General features: G+C 41.0%; 1 protein-coding gene across 2 annotated transcripts; it reads left to right on the forward strand.

Moving 5' to 3' along the window:
* Nucleotides 1–1,703: 1,703 nt before the first annotated feature.
* zhx1 (zinc fingers and homeoboxes 1) lies at nt 1,704–20,713 on the forward strand. Of its 2 annotated transcripts, XM_003219401.4 has the most exons (3): nt 1,704–2,105; nt 4,256–4,421; nt 9,631–20,713. In XM_003219401.4, the coding sequence occupies exon 3, from the start codon at nt 9,850–9,852 to the stop codon at nt 12,436–12,438; it is 2,589 nt and encodes an 862-aa protein (XP_003219449.1). In that variant the 5' UTR covers nt 1,704–2,105; nt 4,256–4,421; nt 9,631–9,849; the 3' UTR covers nt 12,439–20,713. The 2 variants fall into 2 exon arrangements, with proteins under 2 accessions (XP_003219449.1, XP_062836120.1); XM_062980050.1 differs by lacking the exons at nt 1,704–2,105; nt 4,256–4,421 and adding an exon at nt 6,266–6,363.
* Nucleotides 20,714–24,998: the final 4,285 nt, after the last annotated feature.

A 24,998-nucleotide genomic window follows, 5' to 3' on the forward strand; every position in this document is an offset into this window, starting at 1 on the left:
GGGCGGATCACATTATGTACATATAGGGCAAACATTCAATGCCCATAAACAGATTAAACCAAGACAGAGACAGAGACAACAGACAGACAGACGCAGAGGTAATTTAACCTTCTCCTGAGGGGATGTTCGATTCTGGCCACAGGGGGAAGCAGCTGCTTCATCATCCACTCTGATGGCACTTCCTCACTTCCTCATTCCAATGTTGTAAATTAGTTAAACTTGCCTCCTCACTTTTATAAGTGATACCTTATTCCTACTTGATAAATGCAACTATTTATTTATTTGCAGCATTTATATTCCGCCCTTCTCACCCCGAAGGGGACTAAGGGCGGATCACATTACACATATAGGCAAACATTCAATGCCATTTTAACATAGAACAAAGACAAACAAACATAGGCTCCGAGCCTACTATCTTTCGGGTTGCTAGGTCAGCAACGAAGAGGGGCTATATTTTTAATTGACGGGTGCTCACGCCGCCACGGGCTAGCCTCGAACTCATGACCTCATGGTCTGAGTGATTTATTGCAGCAGCTGTTTACTAGCCTGCGCAACAGCCCGGTCCTAACTTTCATCTAAAGTGCCTTTGTATGTTAAGGGTCTTGATCTTAACAGAAGGTATACAGATAGCCCCCGAGTAAAGCCAGACACTATAGTTTCCCCAAAGGCTCGGGTGCGCCATCACACTAAGGTTGTTAATGTTTCTACCAGCAATTTTAACTCCAGCCTTGGATTACTCTACAGTAAAAAAAATGCGGTCCAAGGCACTCTCAGGATTTTCCTCCAAACCAAAGTTCAAAAGCATCTATCTTCCTTCGCTCAGCCTTCCTTATGGTCCAGCTCTCGCATCCATAGGTTACTATGGGGAATACCATTGCTTTGACTATGCGGACCTTCGTTGCCAGTGTGATATCTCTGCTTTTCAGTATTTTATCGAGGTTGGCCATTGCTATCCTCCCAAGAAGTAGACATCTTTTGGTTTCTTGGCTGCAGTCTGCATCTGCAGTGATCTTCGCACCTAGAATTATAAAGTCTGTCACTGCCATCACTTTACATCAGAGGCAAAAGATTTTCAAGGATCCCAGAGAGATGACTGCGACCAGCAAAATCTCCTTTTGTAATGTATTGTTTTAAGCTATTTTACAATAGTCCTGGGTGGAGTTAGCTCTTTGTTTTTCCTGTTTTCAGTCAATTTGTTTTGGTTAACTTTCATCTTGTCTAAAGTGCCTCTGCATGTTAAGGGTCTTGATCTTAACAGAAGGTATACAGATAGCCCCCAAGTAAAGCCAGACACTGTAGTTTCCCCAAAGGATAAGGTGTGCCATCACACTAAGGTTGTTAATATTTCTTCCAGCAATTTTAACTCCAGCCTTGGATTATTCTACAGTTTAAAAAACCCTAAATCACTGCAATGCTAAACATTTGGAGATGGAAACAAACTTGCATTTGAAGAGGACAGAATTCTGGTTTGGAGGCAGTGAAGTGACCTCAGATTGCTGCCTCCCACTCTCCAGCTTCCTTTCTGGGGAACCTCATAGGAGGAACACCCTCTTTCTCCCCTCCTTCGTTCCTTTTTCTCCCCTTTTTTTGTGTGTGCCTGCAAGGGATCCCATTCCCAATGGCCAGGGTGAAATCTCGCTGGATCCAATCAGGCCCTTGCTTTCTGTTGGCTAAGCAGGGACCTTGAGAGGCAGAGTCTCTCTCCCTTTTGCAGAGAGCTGCTGGGGCTTTGGCTCCTCCCTTCCCTTGTTTCCTTCCTGCTTGTTTCTCTTGTGGGACTGACTGCTGCCTTTGCACACACTCGCACTCTCTCGCTGCTATCTTTCCTCTCCCCCTTTTTTCCTATTTTCATAATAACAACAAAAACAAAGAAGAAATCAGCCTTTGAATGGGGACCTCTCCAGTGCAAGCTGCATTGGGAACGCGGATTGCAGAGCTGGGCTGGTCTTCCAAAAAGTGCCAGTTCAAAGTTCACAAAGCATCACTCCTCCTCCTCCTCCTCTCCCCCAAAAAAGTGCAGTAATTTTTTTTAATGCAAGATGGCGGACTTGTACTGAGCAAGCAGAAGCAGAGGGCTTAAAAGGCAGCCTTTACGCATTGCAAAGGTAGGGGATTTTTAAAAATACATATATTTTTGGCCAAGTGATCTGCAGCGTTAGGAATGGGGCCAGGGATGTGGGAGTCTCTCTCTAGATCTGGAATGTCCATACAGCTTGAAACATGGAGGGGGAAAATAACTGGTGGGAGGGCGAAAAACCCACTAGTATTTTGATTCTTCTTTCCAAGCCATTCATGTTTAGAGCTTCTCCTTTCTGGGAGAGATTGGTGGCACATGGCTGCACCCCAAAAGATTTTTTAAAAGATTGACAAAACTGGGAGAGAAGGGATTTCAGACACCCCAGTTCTGTCTCCCACGAACTCCAGTTTTTGGTTGTTGCTGTTTTGGGGGAAGCAGAGGAAGAGCAACAAAAGGAGGCGACTTGCTTGAAAAGACACATTGAAGCTCTTGCTCCAAATCCAGAGGAAATGCTGGTTGTGATGGGGAGCCAATGTTAAGCATGATTTTTGTGCTTTTTCATCAATGCTTTCTCCAATTCTATTGTTTGTCCTCCTTACAATGATTCAGAAGGAATTGAGAAATGGTGTAATCAAGATGTGACGGTTTAGCCAAAATGTAGGTCCTGTGATGGAAAGAGGACTGAGATGATAAGAGTCTTTACCATCCTCCTCCTTTGGTTCAAACCTGCTCTATAAAGAAACTTACTGCAAAATTATTTTACCTGGCACTAATATAAATACATGGCTGCAAAAAATAAGGAATCCCTTTCCCCCTATTTTTGTTTTTGTATGCACCCAACAAAATGCATGGGAGGGAGTGGCTCACAGGGGGATGGGATTTGTGTGCCTTTTTTCATGGCTGAAGGTAAACTAAGTGACCTGGATTAAATCTGTCACATTCGTGTCCAAAGGCTCTTCCACACAGCCATATAACCAAACATATCAAGGCAGAAAATCCCACAATATCTGCTTTGAACTGGGTTATCTGAGTCCACACTGTCATATATTCAATTTCAAAGCAGAAAATGTGGGGTTTTATTCAGCTTGTGTGGAAGGGGCCAAAGAGAGAGATCCATAGCGGGACTGTAGTTGTGCTGATAGCAATCTTGTAGGGAAAGCATGGGCAAACCTTGGCCCTACAGGTGTTTTGGACATCAACTCCCATATCGGCTGTTAGGAATTGTGGGAGTTGAAGTCCAAAACACCTGGAGGGCCAAAGTTTGCCCATGCCTGTTGTAGAGTTAGGTGAGCCAGAAGGAGACCATTTATGAGCCCAAGCCCATGAAAAGTCATAGCTAAGCCAAGGTTTAAAACCAAGCTTCCCTTTTCCAAATACAACTCTACTACATATTCAAAAGTGCCTTGAAACCATAAAAGAAGTATGGATTCTAGGGACTTCATAAACTTGAACTGTGCCAAGATATTCTCTTTGGGTAGCTGTGTTGTGGTTGCAGAATTGTATATAGACCTGCAAGTGGAATTGGGAGTCCATGGCTTTCAATTTCATTTAGTGAGAGAAGGAGGGATGGCTGCGCAATCCCAAAATTGCGCAACACTGTCCTGCCCACTGCAAACTATCCATTCCCCTTCCCCTATAATGTTTCCATATAAAGGAAACTGCCCATTGTTGGAGAAATAATCTCAACCTCTGATCTTCAGAGTTGTCTTTGACCACAGGTCGATCCAGTGTGGTGTTGTGGTTTGAGCATTGAATGATGATTCTGAAGACCAGGGTTTGAGTCTCTGGTCAACTGTGGAAACAAACTGAGTGATTTTGGGCAAGTCACACTCTCTCAGCCTCAGAGGTAGGTCAAGGCAAACCCCCTCTGAACAAATCTGACCAAGAAAACCCCATGATGGGGTCACCTTATGGTTGCCACAAGTCGGAAATGACTTGAAGACACACAACAAAGTCTACAACGAAGAGCCAGTATATCATAATTCTTTGAATGTTGGGTTTGGAATTTGGAAGTCCAGAGTTTGAATCCCTGCTCAGCCCTAGAAACCCACTTTGTGATCCTGCAGAAATCATACTATTTCATCCTAAGAGGAAGACAAATAACAAACCCTGAACAAATTTTGCCAATATAACCCTGCAGTAGGTTCACCTTATAGTCACCATAAGAAGGACTGATTATATTATATAACAAAGTCAATAATATTTCTAATTAAATGCATATGTACTTTTCTTTTTCAGAATATCCAATGCTTCCATCCTGGTGGGTGTACAGTAGAAGATGAGCCTCCTTCTGTCCGCAGGAAGAGATGGAAATAAAGAACTGGAGTCTCTAAGTAGACATAAAATGAGTGTATAATTGGAGGAGGTCACCGGCCTCTGAAGAAACATCTGGACACTGTGACAGGTAATGTTTGTGCTAGCTACACCTGATGTACTCTCTGATTAGTCTTGCTTTTCCAGGCATTTGCTATATCTCAAACTAACTACAACAATCTCGTCTTTTTTCTCACACAATTCTATCATCATCTCATACTTTCAGAACTTCGTTGACCACATATCTGACCTCTCCTATTATGTCTCTTCCTCAAATTGCTATATAGCTTAAATTTCCTACCGCTTTATCCAATCAGTACAGCCCCTTTCCCTTTAACTAAAGAATTAATATTGTACAGTATGATTTCATATTTCTGAAGCTACGCAGGGTTGGGCTTTGATGGGAAGCTGCCAGGCTCTCAAAGTGGCTTCCCATCAAAAGTTGGATAGGAAAGGCTGTTGCTTGAAATACTGCAGAGCCAGTCAGATTCAATATCACAGGACCAGATGGTCCTCTTGTCTAATTCAGTATAAAGCAGCTACTTGTGTTTTTCTGAGAGTCAAAAGAAGGGTGTAAGACAGTAGACAAAGTGGGACATGGAGGAAGCCCAGTGTGTGGTGGAGGCTCCTTCTTTGGAGGCTTTTAATCAGAGGCTGGATGGCAGTCTGTCCAGGGTGTTTTGAATGCGATTTTCCTGCTTCTTGGCAGGCGGTTGGACTGGATGGCCCATGAGGTCTCTTCCAACTGTATGATTCTATGATTCTATTCTAATGTTTTCACTTAGCGTTAGATTCCTGCAGCAGGTCTGCTGTAAACAATGCAATGAAGCTGTAGCTGGGAAATGATGGAATTCTTCTCTAGTCAGTCTTATTGCAGCTTTTTGACTCCCTGCAATAGTATAAAAGAAGTTGTCTCCAGCATCCCTTACTGAGCATGCATCAGCTGCAAAACAGGGAGAAAAGGGGAAAGCAGAAAATGCGTCCTTCACTAGCCACCCCAGCATGTGAAAAACCACAAAAATGGAAATTATTCAAAAAGGGGACGATGGTGAAAGAGAAAAGTTTGGTGGATCCCATATATAGAAATAGAAGCTGTGTCAAGTGAAATGGTTATCCAATTCAGATCGGTCTACTCTAATAGGCAGGTATCTTTTGGAAGATGTCCAGTGGACATCGTATTTTAGATGAGTTCCTTTTCCTTTCAGAGGTGCTTAGACTCAAAAATTCATTAGCCACAGGCAGTGAAGCAAACCATTGGCTATGATAACAGTTCTGCTTCAATATTAGCTGGAGGATCGTCAATTTGCCTGATTTGAATGTCCCTGTAGATCAGTGGTTCTCAATCTGTGGGTCCCCAGATGTTTTGGCCTGCAACTCCCAGAAATCCTAACAGTTGGTAAACTGGCTGGGATTTCTGGGAAGTGTAGGCCAAAACACTTGGGGACCCACAGGTAGAGAACCACTGCTGTAGATACTAAGGATGGAACCTGGGACCTTTTGCATGGAAACATATGATTTGTCTACATTAATAAATAAATCTGGACTTTCCTCAGATCAGGTGCAGGTTTTGTATACAATGTATGCCAACTTCCGATGAATATCCTGGGTTTTCTGCCATTAACCCAGTTTTCCTCCACTTTAGGCAAAGTTGAGGGATACTCAGAAGTTTCCAGGAAACCTTGGAGTGTCCTGTGGCTTTACTGCCATCTGGACAGCTGGTCTCTGCACCTTTCGTGCTTTGGTGATCATCCCTGTGTCACTACCACTGGAATGACCCTCTGGCTGCAAAGCTTCCCGCAAGTGTTTTGCCATCATGGTTTCATTTGGTGATGTCAGAATGGGGAACCCAGACAACAAGCAAAAAGCCGCAAGATGCTCTGCCCTCTCCTTGCTAGTTATGCAGGTTCCCCATTCTGACATCAGCAGATGCAGTTGGTGATGGCTAAGCTCTCCGTGGCCAGTGGGGAGCAGCAGTGGTGACAAGGGGACAGGCCAGTCTGGAGACATCAGGAAACTGACCCCATATTCAGCAGGTATGAGCTGGATTGAAGGCAGCTGCAGGCCAGACATACCCAGGGTTAACCTTCTCCACATCGATTCAGCCTTAGTCTCTCCATGCCCAGCTTCTGAATATTTTCTAGGTGGATTAGGCAAGTTTTTGTGCACATAGCATACTCCTGAGGTTTAGAAGACAGAGGAGGCTGAGATTTATTGATAACACCCATACTCTTCATGCAGGTGGTCCCATTCCATCTTGCCAATATCCTTCTTGAACTGTGATTCCCAGAACTGGATACAGTCTTCCATGTGAGGTCTGACCAAAGCAAAGTAGAATGGGACTTTGGCCCCTTCTGCACAGCCATATAAAATCCAGATTATTTGCTTTGAACTTGATTATATGGCAGTGTAGACTCATACAATAATGTGGATTATCTGCTTTGATTATCTGGATTATATGGCAGTGTAGAAGGAGACTTTAACTTCCTTCCATCTCAACACTATACTCCTATTGATAAAGCCTAGAATAGGCATGGGCTTTTCTAGCTGCCTCATATTTATTTATTTGTAGGTTTATTTATATCCCACTTTTCCCACATAAAAGGACCTACAGCATCTCCCATCCTACATTAAAACAACATAGATAAAACATTCTGAAATTGAAAAAAGTTAAAAACTATTAGATACAACATACTTTAAAACTTTATAAAATAAAATAATGTAAAATAAACGTTATTTATAGACTTCCCTGTCTCCCCAAGGGGACTTGGCCATTTCCAATATATGGTAAGTATTCAATGCCAACCAGGAAACATACCAGTTAGTGTAATACAATGAATTGTCAGACTTACCCACTGCATTATCAAACCAGTTAAAAACCAAAGTTCTGCTTAAATAGAAAGGTCTTAAAGTTACCTTTAGTAGACAAGGTATACTCAGAGATGGCTTGCAGTCCCTTGATGTCCCCCATCCAAGTCCTGACCAAGCCTTACCTTGTATGGCTTCCAAGATCAGACAGGTTCTGGGACCTTCAGATATTTAGGGTGCCTAAATCTCTCGCAGAGCTTTTTATAATGCTATTTAATATTTTAAATATCTTATTTTTCTGGCCAACTCTGCTTTGGGATTTTTTGTTTTTCAATGTTTGCCCATGGAGATGGGTTCCTAAGGACCCCTGGGTAGAACATGACCTGCCATATTCACTCAACCATTGCTGAATATGAGCATATAAAGTCCCTATATGTAGTACTAGGACTGCATCTCCCACAATTCAGCAGGCACATAGGTTTGTATATCCCAAACAATTTAATCCAAAAAAACTAATTTTTCAAAGTTAGTTCCCCCCCCCCCCCCCCAAAAAAAAAGATTGCCTTGTGGAGGCATGAGCCTTTTAGATTAATATTTAATCTATTAAATTAGTTGTGTGTGTGTGTGTGTAGGTTCTTGACTTGGCCCAAGTACAGACTGGCTCTAGAGTAACAGCCAAAAGTCTTTTGAGCTTGGAGTACTTTTCTTTGGACCACTTCAGATGGAGAGATTGAGTAATAACCACAAAACGCAAACAAGCAAGCAAACTGAAAGGCTTCTTCCTCCCTTTGGCCCAGATCTTAAAACAAAAAGCTGAATTTCATGTGTGCAGCAATACAAAAAGCGTCCTCTGGTGAAACTGACACCACAGCAAACGGTGTCAAGTTGACACAACCTCCTGCAGAATAGAAATCTTTGGCATATTCTGCTAACTAAGGAGAAATTAGGACAACTAGGAGTTTGGCTATGATGCTTGTTTGTTAACCGTTTATTTCATAGAGGACAAATGTCTATGTTTTGTTAGCAATTAATGCTGACCAATAAGTGTGCAGAAGTAAGCCAGAAGTTTTGATTTTCTTGTCCCCTTTTTATTATATGCTTGGCTTGGTTGACCCCAGTGGTTCCAAAACTTGAGTCTCCCAGTATTGTTGCATACCAGCTTCCAGATGGCATATGGAGAAGCCTATGAGTCTATGTAAAATAAGCAATAATACATACTTTTTTGACATGTAAGTTAACGTTTCCATGAGATAAGTTGTTTCTGTGGGAGCCTGTAAGAAATTAGTTAATGTGTGTGTATCAACTGTAAAATAAGGTGCATGAAGCTGATTGGCTGGGCCATGCCCGGGGAGTTGGATGATCCTGGGACTTTTGGATACAGTAGAGTCTCGCTTATCCAACATAAACAGGCCAGCAGAATGTTAGGTAAGCGAAAATGTTGGATAATAAGGAGAGATTAAGGAAAAGCCTATTAAATGTCAAATTACGTTATGATTTTACAAATTAAGCATCAAAACATCATGTTTTATAACAAATCGATAGAAAAAGCAGTTCAATACATGGTAATGTTATGTAGTAATAATTACTGTATTTACAAATCTAGCACCAAAACATCGCAATGTATTTAAAACATTGACTACAAAAACATTGACTACTAAAAGGCAGACTGCGTTGTATAATACAGAACGTTGGACGAGTGAAGGTTGGATAAGTGAGACTCTGCTGTACTTACATTTTCAGGCTTGAGCTATTCAGGTGCTCAGAGCCTTTGCTTCATGAGCTGCTGGAGGGAGATTCTCCACACGGACAGAGAAAGACCCTTTTAAATCTTTCATAAAAGGACATTAAGTGAGTCGATGCCACTGACCACATGATTGCAAATTTGTTGTGAACTACAAAGAGTAAACTACTTGTTCTTTATTGTTCATCTGCGTGGCATATTTTCTTTCTCTGGCAAGGCAATGTGTGGGCTGATTAAATGTGAACTACACATGATTTGCATTTCATTACAGTTTCCAAATACATTTCATTATTACAATTTATGTGGTTGTCCGTATCTCTTTATAAGGGGTTGGCTTAACCTCCGTTTTGCTAGTAGTACTGAATTCCTGTGTTGCGAAATGATGCATGCCCAAAAAGTGTGTCGCCCCCATAAAATGTTTAGAAACCTCTGTACTAGGTCCTCCAACAAGACTGGAGGGAAGTTGACCATACTGGAGGTTCTAGATATTCCCAGATACAACATTTTTAATCAAATCTGCAAAAGTCAAAAACCACAAACGGGCCAGGGGATGGAGGTGCTGCTGTATATTTACTTACCGGTAATAATGAAATAGGTGATGGTGCCACATTACATGAACAGTATACTGAATGTTGAGTGTGGCTCTCACCAGTATGTATGGGGCTGAAATGCTTTTTTCAGTTGAAATGACTGGGAGAAAAATATATTGAAACATCTCTCCCCCCCCCCCCCTTTTCTGTCTTTTAAAATACAGGTGACCGGCGCAGATGTTAAGAAATTATTACTCGTCCTTTCACCCCTTGGACTTCAAGTTACTGTTTTACCTAGTTGCACTATAAAAATGATGCTAACCAGCTAATTGCTGAGAAGTCACCATGCATTGATTTAGCACTCAAAGTCAAGCCCCAGGAAACGCCTGAAAGGGCAGGATCTGCCTCCGTGTTTGCCAGTTTTGTGCTTCCACTGCAGTAGAATGGCAAGTAAGCGGAAATCCACAACGCCTTGCATGGTCCTAGCCAGTGAGCCGGATCCGGACCTAGAAGTGGCGTCTGATGTTGACGAAGGGCCGCCTGTACTCACCCCAGCAGTTAGCATGTCAAGCGACGAGGACTCTCACGAGTGCGTGGACTCGGACAATCAGCAAAACAAAAAAATCGAAGGCGGCTACGAATGCAAATACTGCGCCTTTCAGACTGCAGATCTCAACATGTTTACTTTCCATGTGGATTCTGAGCATCCCAATGTGGTGCTGAGTTCCTCCTACGTCTGTCTCGAATGCAAGTTTGTGACTAAACGGTATGATTCTCTCTCTGAGCATAATGTCAAGTATCACCCCGGAGAGGACAACTTCAAGCTGACTATGGTGAGGCGCAACAACAAGACAATCTTTGAGCAAACGGTGAATGACCTGACGTTTGACGGCAGTTTTGTGCAGGAGGAGAAAGCTGAAGAATTTGAGTGTTTTGAGGGCCCCTTGTCCAGCATCTCAATTAGCAAAACCCCAATCATGAAAATGATGAAAAATAAGAATGAAACCAAACGAATTGCTGTTTTCCACACTGTAGGAGAGGATGGTCCGGTGGAGGAAAAAGATGCTGAAACGGACCCAGAGTGTGAAGAAGTCATTGAAAAACCAGCTACTACGGTCTCAGAGTCCAGTGCAAATACTACTCCGGCTGCAGAAACAATCAGCACAGTTGTAAATCCTACAACTGTTATTCAACCTGCACAAGTGATAACTACTATAGCCTCTCCGCAGAACTCAACCTTAATTTCTAAAGTCCTGATTCCCATAAATAGCATTCCGGCCTACAACACTGCTTTGGATACCAACCCACTGTTGCTTAACACCTACAACAAATTCCCTTACCCGACGGTGTCTGAAATCACGCTTCTAGCAACTCAAGCGAAATATACTGAAGAACAGATCAAGATCTGGTTCTCTGCCCAGCGCCTGAAACATGGGGTGAGCTGGACTCCAGAGGAAGTGGAAGAAGCACGGAGGAAGCAGTTCAATGGCACTGTGCACACTGTCCCTCAGACTATTACGGTTATTCCGGCACACATTTCGGCCGGTGGCAACGGCCTGCCTTCCATTCTGCAGACATGCCAAATTGTTGGCCAGCCAGGCCTAGTGCTTGCGCAAGTTGCAGGCGCTGGGACACTTCCGGTAACCGCCCCAATAGCTTTGACGGTGGCAGGAGTCCCAAACCATGCCCAGTTGCAGAAAGCCCAGGTCCAAGCCACCCAGCCTGTCACTGAAACCAAGCAAGTTGCCGCTGTCCCAGCCCCGCAACTTACCAAATCGGAGGTGGTGGCAGCCAGCGTGGATTCAGTTGGGAGCCGTACAAAGAAGACCAAGGAACAGCTGACAGAGTTGAAGATCAGCTACCTGAAAAGCCACTTTCCTCTTGATTCTGAGATCAATAGGCTCATGAAAATCACAGGCCTGACAAAAGGAGAGATCAAAAAGTGGTTTAGCGATACCAGGTACAACCAGCGGAACTCAAAGCACAACCATTACAATCATCTCAGCAACGATTCTTGTACTATCATCATTGACTCAAGCGATGAAACCAACGAGCCCTCAACAGTGACGCAACCACAGCCCAAACAATTGGGGAATGCCTCTGATTTTAGCCTCCAAAAATTCAAGGAGAAGACAGCCGAACAACTCAAAACACTCCAAGAGAGTTTCCAAAACAACCCTTTCCTGGTTGATGACGAGCTGAACAGGCTACGGTCAGAAACCAAGCTGACTCAGCGGGAGATCGATGCTTGGTTTGCCGAACAGAAGAAATCCAGCGCCTTAGGTGACGAAAGTGAGGAACTGAATGAAGGCAATATGGGGAGCATGAAGGAAGCATCACTTGCAGAGTCATCTGGAGGAGAAGGAGCTGGGTCACAAAGGGCTGGAAAGGGGGTGAAAAAGTCGCCGGAACAGTTACATATGCTCAAAATGTCCTTTATCAAGACTCAGTGGCCATCTGCGGAAGACTATGACAAGCTGGCAGAAGAAACGGGGCTTCCTCGGTCAGAGATTGTTAGTTGGTTTGGAGATACCCGCTACGCCTGGAAAAATGGTGGCTTGAAATGGTACTACTACTACCAAGGGGCCAAGGCAAGTGGTATGAATGGCCAAGGCTATTCCAGGAGGAGAGGGAGAGGAAGACCAAGAGGAAGAGGACGGGGAAGGCCTCGTGGGCGACAGAGGTTTAACAAGCGGATCAAACACTGGGACAGGACGCCCGTCATTAAGTTTAAAACTGGAAAAGCAATCCTTAAGGATTATTATCTGAAACACAAGTTTCTTAACGAACAGGATCTTGATGAGCTGGTTGCCAAATCGCATATGGGATATGAGCAGGTCAGAGAGTGGTTTGGGGAAAAGCAGAGAAGAGCTGAACTAGGTCTGGAGCTTTTTGAGGAAAAGGAGGACGAAGAGGAGGAGGAGGTTCTGGACGAGCAGGAAGATGAAGACGACGACGACGAAGAAACAGACGACAGTGACAATTGGGAACCCCCTCGGCACGTTAGGCGGAAGCTCTCAAAATCAGACTGACATGTAAGTTTTCATAGGTTGTGGGAATGTCATGTTGCTGTGTGGTGCCAAATGACTGGTGCTGACCCTCCAGTTCTAGCGGCCACTTTAGAATTCACTTCGCCCAGAAGGAGGAAACAGATTGCTTGCTTGTGCGGCAAATGCACACTTAAGTTCCTCGGTGAGCAGGGATGGAAAAGCAAGGTCGGGATTTGGAATTACAAACGCCTCCGTTGATTCGGCTCTCCTCCACATTTCTGCTGAAAGGGATGCGTTGCTTAAGAGATGCTGTGTTTAATTGCCTTACGTTTTGATTCCAAAAATCTCTTTTAAGGACGGAGAAGCACAGAGGGGCTTTTTTTTTCCTGGAAATTGTTTTGTTTTCTTCCAAATGCAGAAGGGAAATTTCTGCAAATGAAAAAAAGCACTGGCTATTCTTGTAAAAGTGTGCACCAGCCAAGCATTTAAGAAAAGTTTCAGAGGAAAGCACGATGGGTTGGGATAAAGGATACCAAAGGACAGAATCCATAGAGGGGTGACAATTGCTTGAGTGTGTGAACGAGAGTGCGCGTGTTTAGGAAAATAGAGGTAAGGAATATCTCTGTTAGGCATGGAGCCTGTGTGCTAGGTTTACAGACGTCCTACTGAATGTGTCTCTCTAGCTGTGTCCAAGGGGCTTGGGTCTAAAGTATGTTTTTATATTAAACTTAATGAGTGTATATCAGATGTGAACACTAGACACCATTAATGCAGCCAATACCAAAACTTGTCTTTGATTGTGCAGTTCTCTTGAAATGGTTATGGCAAAAAGGGTTGTTTCCATACGAGAAAGCTTCCCAAATTCCATATAGCCTGTTTCCTTCATTGAAGCAGAAGAGCTGGAAAACACATACACACTCACTGTTTTGAAACAATGCTGGCCAGATCTGTTCACTGCCCTTTCTGGCTGCGGAGGGTCCAAACTCATCAGCTGTAGAACCAGACTCATGTGTCTCTTGTTCTGGGATTGCAGGGCAATGAAATTGAAAGGACCAGAGCTGGTCTTTATGGATCACTGAAAGTAGCAGTGCTACCTGAAGCCAAGTACAGCCCATTAAAAACAGCTTTTTACTTGACCATATCCCAGGGGAATTTTCTATTTCCTAATGGAGAAGTGCCTGAGTGTTAGGAGATGATGCCTTTTGCTTTCTGCCTTGCAAAAGCAAGGATGGAAGCAACTATAAAGTAAAATAAAGGCAAAGGCTGGCTGGGGCTGCCATCCCTTGTGTTGGGATTCTCAACCTGGATTTCAGTAAGGCCTTCAACAAGGTCCCCCATGACCTGGAAAACAAACTAATCAAATGTGGGCTAGACAAAACTACAGTTAGGTGGGTCTGTAATTGGCTAAGCGAATGAACCCAAAGGGTGCTCACCAATACACCTTCTTCATCTTTGAAAGAAGTGACAAGTGGAGTGCCGCAGGGTTCCGTCCTGGGCCCGGTTCTGTTCAACATCTTTATTAATGACTTAGACGAAGGGCTAGATGGCACGATCATCAGGTTTGCAGACGGGACCAAACTGGGAGGGACAGCTAATACTCCAGAAGACAGGAGCAGAATCTAAAACGATCTTAACAGATTATAGAGATGGGCTGAAACTAACAAAATGAAGTTCAACAGGGACAAATGCAAGATACACCACATAGGCAGAAAAGATTGAATGCAAAGATACAAATGCAGTATGTGTGAAAAAGACCTTGGAGTCCTCATGGACAACAAGTTAAACATGAACCAACAATGTGATGCGGCAGCTAAAAAAGCCAATGGGATTTTGGCCTGCATCAGTAGTATAGTGTCTAGATCCAGGGAAGTCATGCTACCTCTCTTTTCTTCCTTGGTCAGACCTTACCTGGAATACTGTGTCCAATTTTGGACATTGCAATTTTAAGGGGAATGTTGACAAGCTAGAATGTGTCCAGAGGAGGGCAACTAAAATGATCAAGGGTCTGGAGAAGCGACTTAAAGAACTAAGCATGTTTAGCCTGCAGAAAAGGCTGAGAGGAAACATGATAGCCATGTATAAAAACACGTTAGGGGAAGTCATAGTGAGGAAGGAGCAAGCTTGTTTTCTGCTGCCCTGCAGACTAGGACGTGGAACAATGGCTTCAAACTACAGGAAAGGAGATTCCACCTGAACATCAGGAAGAACTTACTCACTGTGAGAGCTGTTCAACACTGGAACTCTCTCCCCCAGACTGTGGTGGAGGCTCCTTTGGAAGCTTTTAAGCAGAGGCTGGATGGCCATCTGTCGGGGGTGCTTTGAATGCGATTTCCTGCTTCTTGGCAGTGGGTTGGACTGGGTGGCCCATGAGGTCTATTCCAACTCATTATTCTATGATTCTATGAAATGTCAGCAGAACACTGTGCCAAGGAACCCAAACTTGCCCTATTTTCTGATAGGATGGCCCTCCATATGTTATTGGTTACAGCTCTCCCCATCCTTCCCTATGGGGTAAGGCTGATGGGAGTTGCAGCCCAGTAATATCTGCCACACTTTTCCCACCTTGGTTTAAGTCCAGGCAAGCACATCCGCTAAACCTGACTATGTAACTCTAAAAACAGTGGAAGAGAGTAGGGGCCCTTTCACACAACACAGTTTTAACACTATGATTCCAGTTTGACTGCTATGGTTCCATCCTATGAGAGTCTGGTGTTTGCAACCTGATGGAGTTACTAGAACACTGGTGGAGAAGTCTAAATCCTCCTCCCTGAACGGCAAATCCCAGGATGGAGCAATGGATTTAAAGTGGACTCCTCATGCTAGAATTGTAGTGTACAAAAAGTTATCACATAAGGGTGAATGGGAACAAGAGCACTTCATTAAGTAGCATAAGGCAAAAATGACCACAGTAGGGAAAGCAATGATCTGTCTCATTGGCCAGACTTGTGATTGTGCAGTAGTGCATTGGAGATTTCTTTCTGCTCCCTTCCTTTTCTGGCCACTAGAAAAGTCTATATACAGAAAACTATATTGGCAAACCAATCTCAATCACAAATGCTGATCTCGCAGCATAGGAATTTTGGATTTGATTTATGAACCGAAGAAGGAAGTACGGCAACACATTCATAAAAGTACATTTCCATTTTGGGATGGTAGTGGATGCATTTTTACCAGCGAACCAGTGCTTGAGTTAATAAAAGATCTGAAAAAGTCACCTTTCCTGCTTTTCCAGCTTTGGGTGTTGCAGAGTTATTTTGTGCCATTCAGAGTTGCCTCATTGCCGCCTTTTGCAGTGGTAGCAACTGTCCTTCATGGTGATGGGTTAAGACAATCGATTACTTCTGTAGCATAGTTCAAGCGTTTTTTTCTCTTCCATTCAACTCTTGACCTTACATATCTTTAATTCCATATGCATGCCCAGAAAGAGACACACTTTAATTCATTAAAAAATCAAAAAAGCCAGATTGGTGATTGTATGCTCTGCTCCTTGGTCTGTTAGTAATGTAATATTGGTTCCCTGAAAACCGTGGCCTAAAACCATTTGGCAGAATGAAAACAAAGTTCCTGTTCATTGGGCAGAAGAGGGAATTTCGGCAGGCATTGCTTGTTTCCTGGTTGTGTCTGCTGTAATTCTCTCTTCTACACAACCATTAGAGGCACAAGAACCCTCTCCAGTTTTCAATCTGGCAACCCTATTTGCTAATCACAACTAGCTACACTAATGGTCTTCCAAACTGGTCTAAAGAAGCACGAGTTCTCACAGTAAACTTCCTCGGGTTTTGCTCGTTTTGTTTGTCTTCAGACCCATTTGTTCCATTTATTATGGGGAATGTTTGTAGTGAAATCTTGGCTTTGCAGTAAGGCTCTTTCAGAAGTACACTTCAAACTGGGAGCAAGATTTTCTGAGGTGATCCTTAAGTTTGAAGGACATTTTTTAAAGCAAAAATGCCAATCTATTCCATAAATAGATAAAGAAGTGAAAACTTTTTTTGTTCCAAAATGTCTTTTTTAAAAGTTGAGAGTGGGAATAAAATGTTGCAACTGGTGCTGGAATTGGTCTAAAAATATTCTAGGACACAGAAACACTGCATATACTACATAAATCAATACTGGAACTTTACCAACACACCTGCCTTATATGTATAAGTCATGAATTGAATCAAAGGGGTTTATGTATATGTAAACTACCATTTGACAACTGATCTGGTGGGTGCGATTCACAACTGGATTTAATGTACATACTCGTGTATACGTCTAGATTTTTTATGTCAAAAAAATCACCCTGCAAAAACTGAATTGATTTTTCCATGTGTCAATGTACCATACATACTTGAGTATAAACTGAGTTTTTCAACCCTTTCCAGGGCAGAAAAAGCCCCCCTCTGCTTCTACTCAAGTGAGGGTCCTAGTTGGCTTATACTCAACTATATAGGTAATCAGAGCTGGACAATTTTATCTTAAATTATAGTTTTATGTAAGTATTCAAAAACATTAAACCTACTGATGCCTCAATTAATGTAATTTTATTGCTATCTATTTTTATTTTACAATTTACCAGTAGCTGTTGCATTTCTCACCCTTATCTTATACTCAAGTCAATAAGTTTTCCCAGGTTTTCTGTGGTAAAATTAGGTGCCTCGGCTTGTACTCGAGTACGGTAATACCTGTACTTTAACTCTTATTCCAAAAAAGGAACCATGTGCTGAGAAGGATGACAAAAGGTGAGAACTTATTCCATCCTGGGAGAATCTAAAAGAAACACTGAGCTTTTTCTATGCCTGGATAGGGAAATGGCACTGGTACTTCACTCTTTGAAGAATAACGCTTAGCCCCAAAACTTGCCCCTGGCTTATACATGAGGTTGACTTATATACAAGTATATACAGTAGATCCATGATATGGTTGAATCTAAATCCAGCCTCAGGAATGTCTGCACAATTCAGAGATAGTGTCCTTTTTCTTTTGTTGTAGTAATCATAGTAAATAATTGCATACACAGCAATCGGAGTGAGCTTGGAAAAAATATTGTTCCGGAAACTTAGTCCTATCCATGTTAGTTGGGAATTTCTGGTATTGTAATGCAAAAAATTACATTTTCCAAGCTCTGGCAGCAACCATGGTTCAAACACTGATCAGGCACTATATCTACACTCCATTATGTGTTTCCAGGTTGTGGTTTCTCAGAGGTCTCCTATGTGAAAGTCAGCTAAAGTACAGCTAATATGAATAAAGGTAGGGAGGTATGGGAACATGCAGTTACTAGCTTGGCTATTGGACTCTTATCTATATTCACAAGGGATCTGGTGCTGTATCCGCATTACGTTGTAACAAGCATTCCCATCAGTGGTCAAAATATCATATTGGCCATGGTGATCTGGTGATGAAAGTTATAGATTGACTCAGGCCTCATCTACATTGCCATATAAAATTAAGTTTATCTGCTTTGAACTGGATTATATGGCAGTGTAGACTCATATAATCCACTTCAAAGTGGATAATCTGGATTATTTGGCCTGATAATTTGGATTGTAATGCAGTGTGAATGGGGCCTAGGAAATATTCCCCATTAGCTCATTAAGATCTTAAACAGTAGTTAAGGATTAGAACTGGATAGTTCTGGTTCCTTTGTTTTGCATTTGATGTGAGAAAGCGACAACTACTTTTCCCAATGTCTTTTATGTAGTATTTCATAAGGCCAAGTTCCAGTTTATTAGTGGAAACACCTGATTTCATCATGGGTTTTTTGTTTAATGTCATAAAGCGTTATCTCTGGTTCGTAGCCCATCCATAATGAGCCTTTGCTCATGAAAATGGCACTGTGAAATTCAAAGCAGCAGTAAATACCTAGAACAACATGTAAGATGTAATGCTTCCCTGTTAACAGTGCACCGATACTGCATTCCTGACTTACCAAAAAAAGTATTTTGAAAAACATAACAAATTGGAAAAATGTTTTCCACAGAGGCACCCCAAATTAATATTTTTAAAATATTGAATAAACACTGCTCACAGTGCTTCAAAAACAATGGAGCGTGGTTTATGTTAAAGAAATAGCAAGGAAGCAACTAGCCATAACATAGTGCTTTGGGGAGCAATATTATTTTTTATGTATTACTTCCAAGCTCTGGTGCAATCATAGTGCCATGATGTTTTTGGCAACAAAGGCTGGATCTACACTGCCATATAATCCAATTTCAGAATGGAGATGAACTGCTTCGAACAGGATTATATTTGTCTGTAGTGCCATATTATCCAGTTCAATGCAGTTAATCTGCATGCAGATATGGCAGTTAGATGGGGCCATAAGGTGCAATTGCAATTGTAGAATTAATGCCTTTTGACACCGCTTTCAGTGCCATGGCTCAATTCTAAGGGATGTTTTGCAGTTTGGTGAGCCACCAGCAATCTTTGGCAGAAAAGGCCCTGTAAAACTGTAACTCCCAAGATTCCATATCAGTCAAAGTGGTGTCAGATTGCATTAATTCTACAGTGTAGATGCACTCATTGTAACTAGCATGTAAGAGGAATAGAGGACAACACGTGTCTTGTGGACTGTTTGCATAACACTATGTAACAAAATCTGGAAAGAAAATCTGTTCCTGGTTTGAAAATGTTATTCCTGTTTGATTGTGTGCTACTTACTTTGAAAGTAATTGTTATACTCTAGAAACTTTGTTTTTGTAGTTGCCACAAATTATGTGGAATTGATTGAGACTCAATGAGATATTAATTGAAAAACTATAGCAAAATTTGCTGCAGGGTGTCTTGCAAAACAGTTTTTGCAGTTTAACAAACCTTTTCCATGTTTTTATGATAGAACCAATTAGAAAATGGCATTTATAACCTGGGAACAAAAATCGTGTTGCATAGTATAATAGTTTGAGTTTTGAAAATGTCTATTTTCATTGCGAGTTTCATTTTAAGGAATGCCGCTTTCCTCTTTGTGGTTTTAAAAGAAACACCTGCAAGTATGTCAAATATGTCTATGTGGACCGCTCAAAAAACCCTAAATGGGTTGAAAGGAATCCTTGAAATTCATCTCAGAGTAGAATCAACATGTTTTCTAGCCCATGACTTCCATATTTGTATTCATTTTGACTTGTTAAATATGAACTACAGCACTCATGGCAGTTAAAGTGCTGTCGAACTGCATTAAATTCTACAGTGTGGATGCACCGTTTGATGCCTCTTCAGATGTTTGGTAGGATGCTTCCCTTTCCAGAGATGAAAGCGTTTTGGCTCTTGATTCAACAAAACCTCCTGATAGTAATACTCTTTCTGTTCATTTTTTTTTTTAAAAAGATCCTTGCAAAGCCTTCCTTGGCCTGACAAGACTGTGGGAAATTTGTCTTGGCTTGTATTTGTTTACAGCTCACATAATTGAGTGAAAAAACAATAGCGTTTCAAGCACAAAGTTTTGGGCGTTACGACGAGTCAAGCCACAGGACGTCCAAAGTGGCTTTCGTCCCAAATTCCTGAGAAGACACAACTCCCATCTTCTCCTATTCTCCATGGGAAAAAATTGGGGAGGTAATACAGGGTGAAAGAATTGCACTGAAAAATCACAAAACAAGCTGTATTCCCATTAAACTCCAGCAGCCTTTATTTCCTCCCACAATCCATACAAATAGACACCTTATTTCTCCAAATTTGTATTTGCAATGACTACATTGTACTGTCACGAAACTGATATTATCATGATGCTAGTAAAGATATGAGATAAATATGTAGCAAATTTCTAAACTTGTTTCCTCTGTATATTTATAATTTTGGGTGATGAATCCCATAGTAAGTATAGTTTGTTTGTTTGTTGACAGCGACTGAAATTTATTCTTCCTTTATGGCTTTTCAAAGTGAAATCAAGTTTGGGGAAAACTGGCAAAGGAAAAAGTTCTATAAGCTCTTATTTACTGTGAATAAGGAGGGAAAAGAAGCGAATTGGATATACATAAACCCTCCCAATCCGGACATGCTCTACGAATTGGACTTTGTGCCAAAGTTTTTATTTCTTTTTAAACTACTGCAGTTAGCAGATGCTCTGCACTGTAAATGACACTGGTAAAATGACACTTCAAAAAGTGGGAAGGATACGGATTTTAATACAGAACATTTCTATTCTGCTAGAACTTTGCATTTCTAAAAAATTTATTCAGAATGAGGATCGACGACCGCTAGATTTATTTGCTTGTATCAATACTGTATGTTTTTCAGCCTAAAGATGGGTTTCACAGCCTCCGCTCTTTGATTTGTGAATTAAGCTTAGAGCTTTGAATGACCAACCATTTTACAGAGTAAACGTTCATAGAAAATGAGTAAACACTGGGATATTTCTGTGTCTTTATTTATCAGGAGGCGGAACATGGCACCGGTCTTTGTACAGCTGTGTCAGTGTGCAGAATGTGGTGACATTATTGATTCTGCAAGCATGGAATCATTTTCAGAGCTGATGCAATATTCTTTTAGGACTTTTCTAATTTTTAAGGTTTCTTTTTTGATTACACAGCTATGGGTGCGGATGACGTGATAGTACTAGAAGGAGTGCCATGAATGTAGGAATTGTGGGAGTTGCAGTCCAAAACACCTGGGGAGCTGAAGTTTGCCCATGTTTCCTTTTCCATTCTGAAGGCGAAAACAAACAAATGGGTTCATACGAATGGAAAGCCTTACTTTTTCTCAGTATCCTTTTATGATATGCAGACCTAAAATATGGGGAATCTAGAAATGCCTTTAAGACTGATTGATAATTTAGCATGAATTTTAATGGTTATCACTGTACTTCCTCAGAAGCACCGGTATACAGTGTTCCCTCACTACTTCGCGGTTTGTTTATCGTGGGTTCACTGTTTCGCAATTTTTTGATAAACTCTAAAATAATATTATAAATCATAAAAAATTACAATTTACAGCCTAAGGAAGGGAGGAAGGAGAAGTCGAAGGGAGAGAAAAGGAGCCCAAGTGGCAACGGGAGAAGAAGGAGACGATTTATGAACAAACTCTTGGTTGATAAAGACTTTAAATAGTGTATAACTACTAAAATAATGTATAAATATTAAAATAAATATAGCGTCCCTACTTTGCGAATTTTCACTTATTGCGAGTGGTCCTGGAATGTAACCCCCGCGATAAGTGAGGGAACACTTGTAAAGCTACAGATTTTTATTTATTTATTTATTTTAAAAAAAAACCCAGCAGGGCTGTATTTTTAAAGGCCACCTCTAAATACCCTGAGACCATCAGTTTCCGTCTGATCTTGGGAAATTAAGCAGGGTCAGGCCTGGAAAGTACTTGGAAGGGAATCTGCCAGGTAATGCCAGGTGTTGTAGTCTTTATTCAGAGGTAGGCAATGGCAATCACTTCTTGAATATTCTTGGCTGAAGAAAACCAAGTATGGTATACTGGCTTAAGCACTGGACTAAGATTTTGAAACCAGATAACCACTTCCTTGGCCTCTGCAAAGGCACCCATCTGGGGAAAATCTGGCTCCCATAATAAGCAATGAATTCTAGGCTTAGCTTCAGAGGAAGGAACAGGAAAACCCACCTCTGAGTATTCCTTGCCTGAGAAAACCCTATGAAATGGGGTCGTCATAGGTCGACAGGTGACTTGAAGGCACCCATGCATAGGAGGAATGCCTTTATTGCCAAAGGTAGGTAAATGTTAAAGTTTTCCCCTGACGTTAGGTTGGTGCTCATCTATATTTCTAAGCCGAAGAGCCAGCATTGTCCATAGACACCTCCAAGGTCATGTGGCCAGCATGACTGCATGGAGCACCGTTACCTTCCCGCTGGAGCAGTACCTATTGATCTACTCACATTGGCATGTTTTCGAACTGCTAGGTTGGTAGAAGCTGGGGCTACCAGCGGGAGCTCACCCCTCTCCACGGATTCGAACCGCCAACCTTCTGGCCAGCAAGTTATGTACGCTAAACCCTTATACTAGTGGTTACTTCTGACCAGTTGTACTTGTTGGTTAACTCCTCGACATAGCCACAGAGTTCACCCCAGTTTAAGGTTCTCCCCATGATCTTATAGTACCTTAACTTCCTTCATGTTTACAAGTTTCACTCAGTGCACTTTGCCCAGTCCATTGTATGATTTTATTGCTGTGTTTTATGTGTTTTATAATGATTTTATTTTATGCCTTTTAATTTTGTGTGTTTTTTGTATTTGATACCACTGTATGCTTGTTTTACATCTGTGAGCCACCCCGAGTCCCTCTGGGGAGATGGTGGCGGGGTATAAAAATAAAATTATTATTATTATTATTAAGTTCAGCAGCTCAGCGGTTTAATTCGCTGTGCCACTGGGGGGTCTCAGAGCATCTACACCAGGGGTCCTCAAACCTTTAAAGCAGAGGGCCAGACCACAATCCTTCAGACTGTGGAGGGGCCGAATTATCATTTGGAGGAAAAAAAATGAACAAATTCCTATGCACACTGCACATGTCTTATTTGTAGTGCAAAACAACAACAACAATGAAAGAACAATAAAATATTTAAAAATGAAAACAGTTGTAACCAGCATAAACCTATCAGGATTTCAATGGGAAGTGTGGGCCTGTTACTGGCCAATGAGATAGATAGTCAAGTGAATTAGGATTGTTGTTGTTGTGTGCCTTCAAGTCATTTCAGACTTTGGGCGAGTCTAAGTCTAAAATTATTTATTTATTCATTTACTACATTTATTTCTTACATTTATATCCCGCCCTTCTCACCCCAAAGGGGACTCAGAGCAGCTGTATGTACATACAATATATTATTAGCATAGCACAATATTAGCATTATATATTACTATATTGAACTATACCACTATACTGTAATATTATATGTAATATATAACATATAATTAATATTATTATAGGGTATTATTTTTAATATTATATTGTATAACAATATAAGATTATTATCAATATAATATGTCCATACAATATATTATATTATTAGCATAGCACAATATTAGTATAAGCATTATATATTACTATATTGAACTATACCACTATACTGTAATATTATATGTAATATATAACATATAATTAATATTATTATAGGGTATTATTATTATTAATATTATATTGTAAAACAATATAAGATTATTATCAATATTATATGTCCATACAATATATTATATTATTAGCATAGCACAATATTAGCATAAGCATTATATATTACTATATTGAACTATACCACTATACTGTAATATTATATGTAATATATAACATATAATTAATATTATTATAGGGTATTATTATTATTAATATTATATTTAAAACAATATAAGATTATTATCAATATTATATGTCCATACAATATATTATATTATTAGCATAGCACAATATTAGCATAAGCATTATATATTACTATATTGAACTATACCACTATACTGTAATATTATATGTAATATATAACATATAATTAATATTATTATAGGGTATTATTATTATTAATATTATATTGTAAAACAATATAAGATTATTATCAATATTATATGTCCATACAATATATTATTAAAAATGATTTTAAAATATTATATTATCAAACTGAGGGCGGGGGCCAGGTAAATGACCTTGGAGAGCCGCATCTGGCCCCCGGGCCTTAGTTTGGGGACCCCTGATCTACACTGTACAATTAATGCAGTTTGACGCCACTTTAATTGACTGGGCTCAATATTGTGGGATCATGGGATTTGTAGTTGGGTGGTGCATCAGGACTCTTTGGCACAGAAGGCGCAAGGCCTTGCCAAACTACAACTCCCACGACCCCATAATATTGAACTATTGTAGTCAAAGTGGTAACAAGTTGCATTAATTCTACAGTGATTCAATGCTATGTAAATCCTGGGAGTTATAGTTTCACTATAACGTCTCTGCCTGGTGCCTCCCCAAACTACAACTCCCAGGATTTGATAGCATTGAGCCATGGCACTTCAAGAGGTGTCCAATTGCTTTAGTTGTACAGTGCAGCTGAACCATGTGTCTGTGCATTTCAATAGCAAAAGATGCAACATAGAGTTCGATCAAAATGCAAGCTGCAGACAACCTAAACTTCCGGTTCACATGAAACGCTGCTCTACGTTTGACCGCGATTCTCTATGGGAGCGTTTTCCCTTTTAACATAGAGATACGAATATAAAGTGACAATTCAACGTTACTTTCCGAGTGTATTGTACACTTTATTTGTTTGTTTGTTTGTTTGCTACATTTATATGCCGCCCTTCTCACCCCGAAGGGGACTCAGAGCAGCTTACAAATTAAATTTACATACAATATTATATTATTAGCATAATACAAAACTGGCAATAAATTACTATATTGTACTATATCAATATGTTGTAATATTATTAGTAATATTACATGTAAAATATACTACATAATTAATGTGTTGTCGAAGGCTTTCATGGCCGGGATCACAGGGTTGTTGTATGTCTTTCGGGCTGTGTGGCCATGTTCCAGAAGCATTCTCTCCTGACGTTTCGCCCACATCTATGGCAGGCATCCTAGGATGCCTGCCATAGATGTGGGCGAAACGTCAGGAGAGAATGCTTCTGGAACATGGCCACACAGCCCGAAAGACATACAACAACCCTACATAATTAATATTATTATAT

This window comes from Anolis carolinensis, chromosome 4 (genome assembly GCF_035594765.1).
Source record: "Anolis carolinensis isolate JA03-04 chromosome 4, rAnoCar3.1.pri, whole genome shotgun sequence".
Classification (NCBI taxonomy): Eukaryota; Metazoa; Chordata; class Lepidosauria; order Squamata; family Dactyloidae; genus Anolis; species Anolis carolinensis.

What these genes read in the sequence shown, in the direction of transcription:
- zhx1 (XM_003219401.4), top strand. Translation starts at nt 9,850, where the DNA reads ATGGCAAGTAAGCGGAAATCCACAACGCCTTGCATGGTCCTAGCCAGT.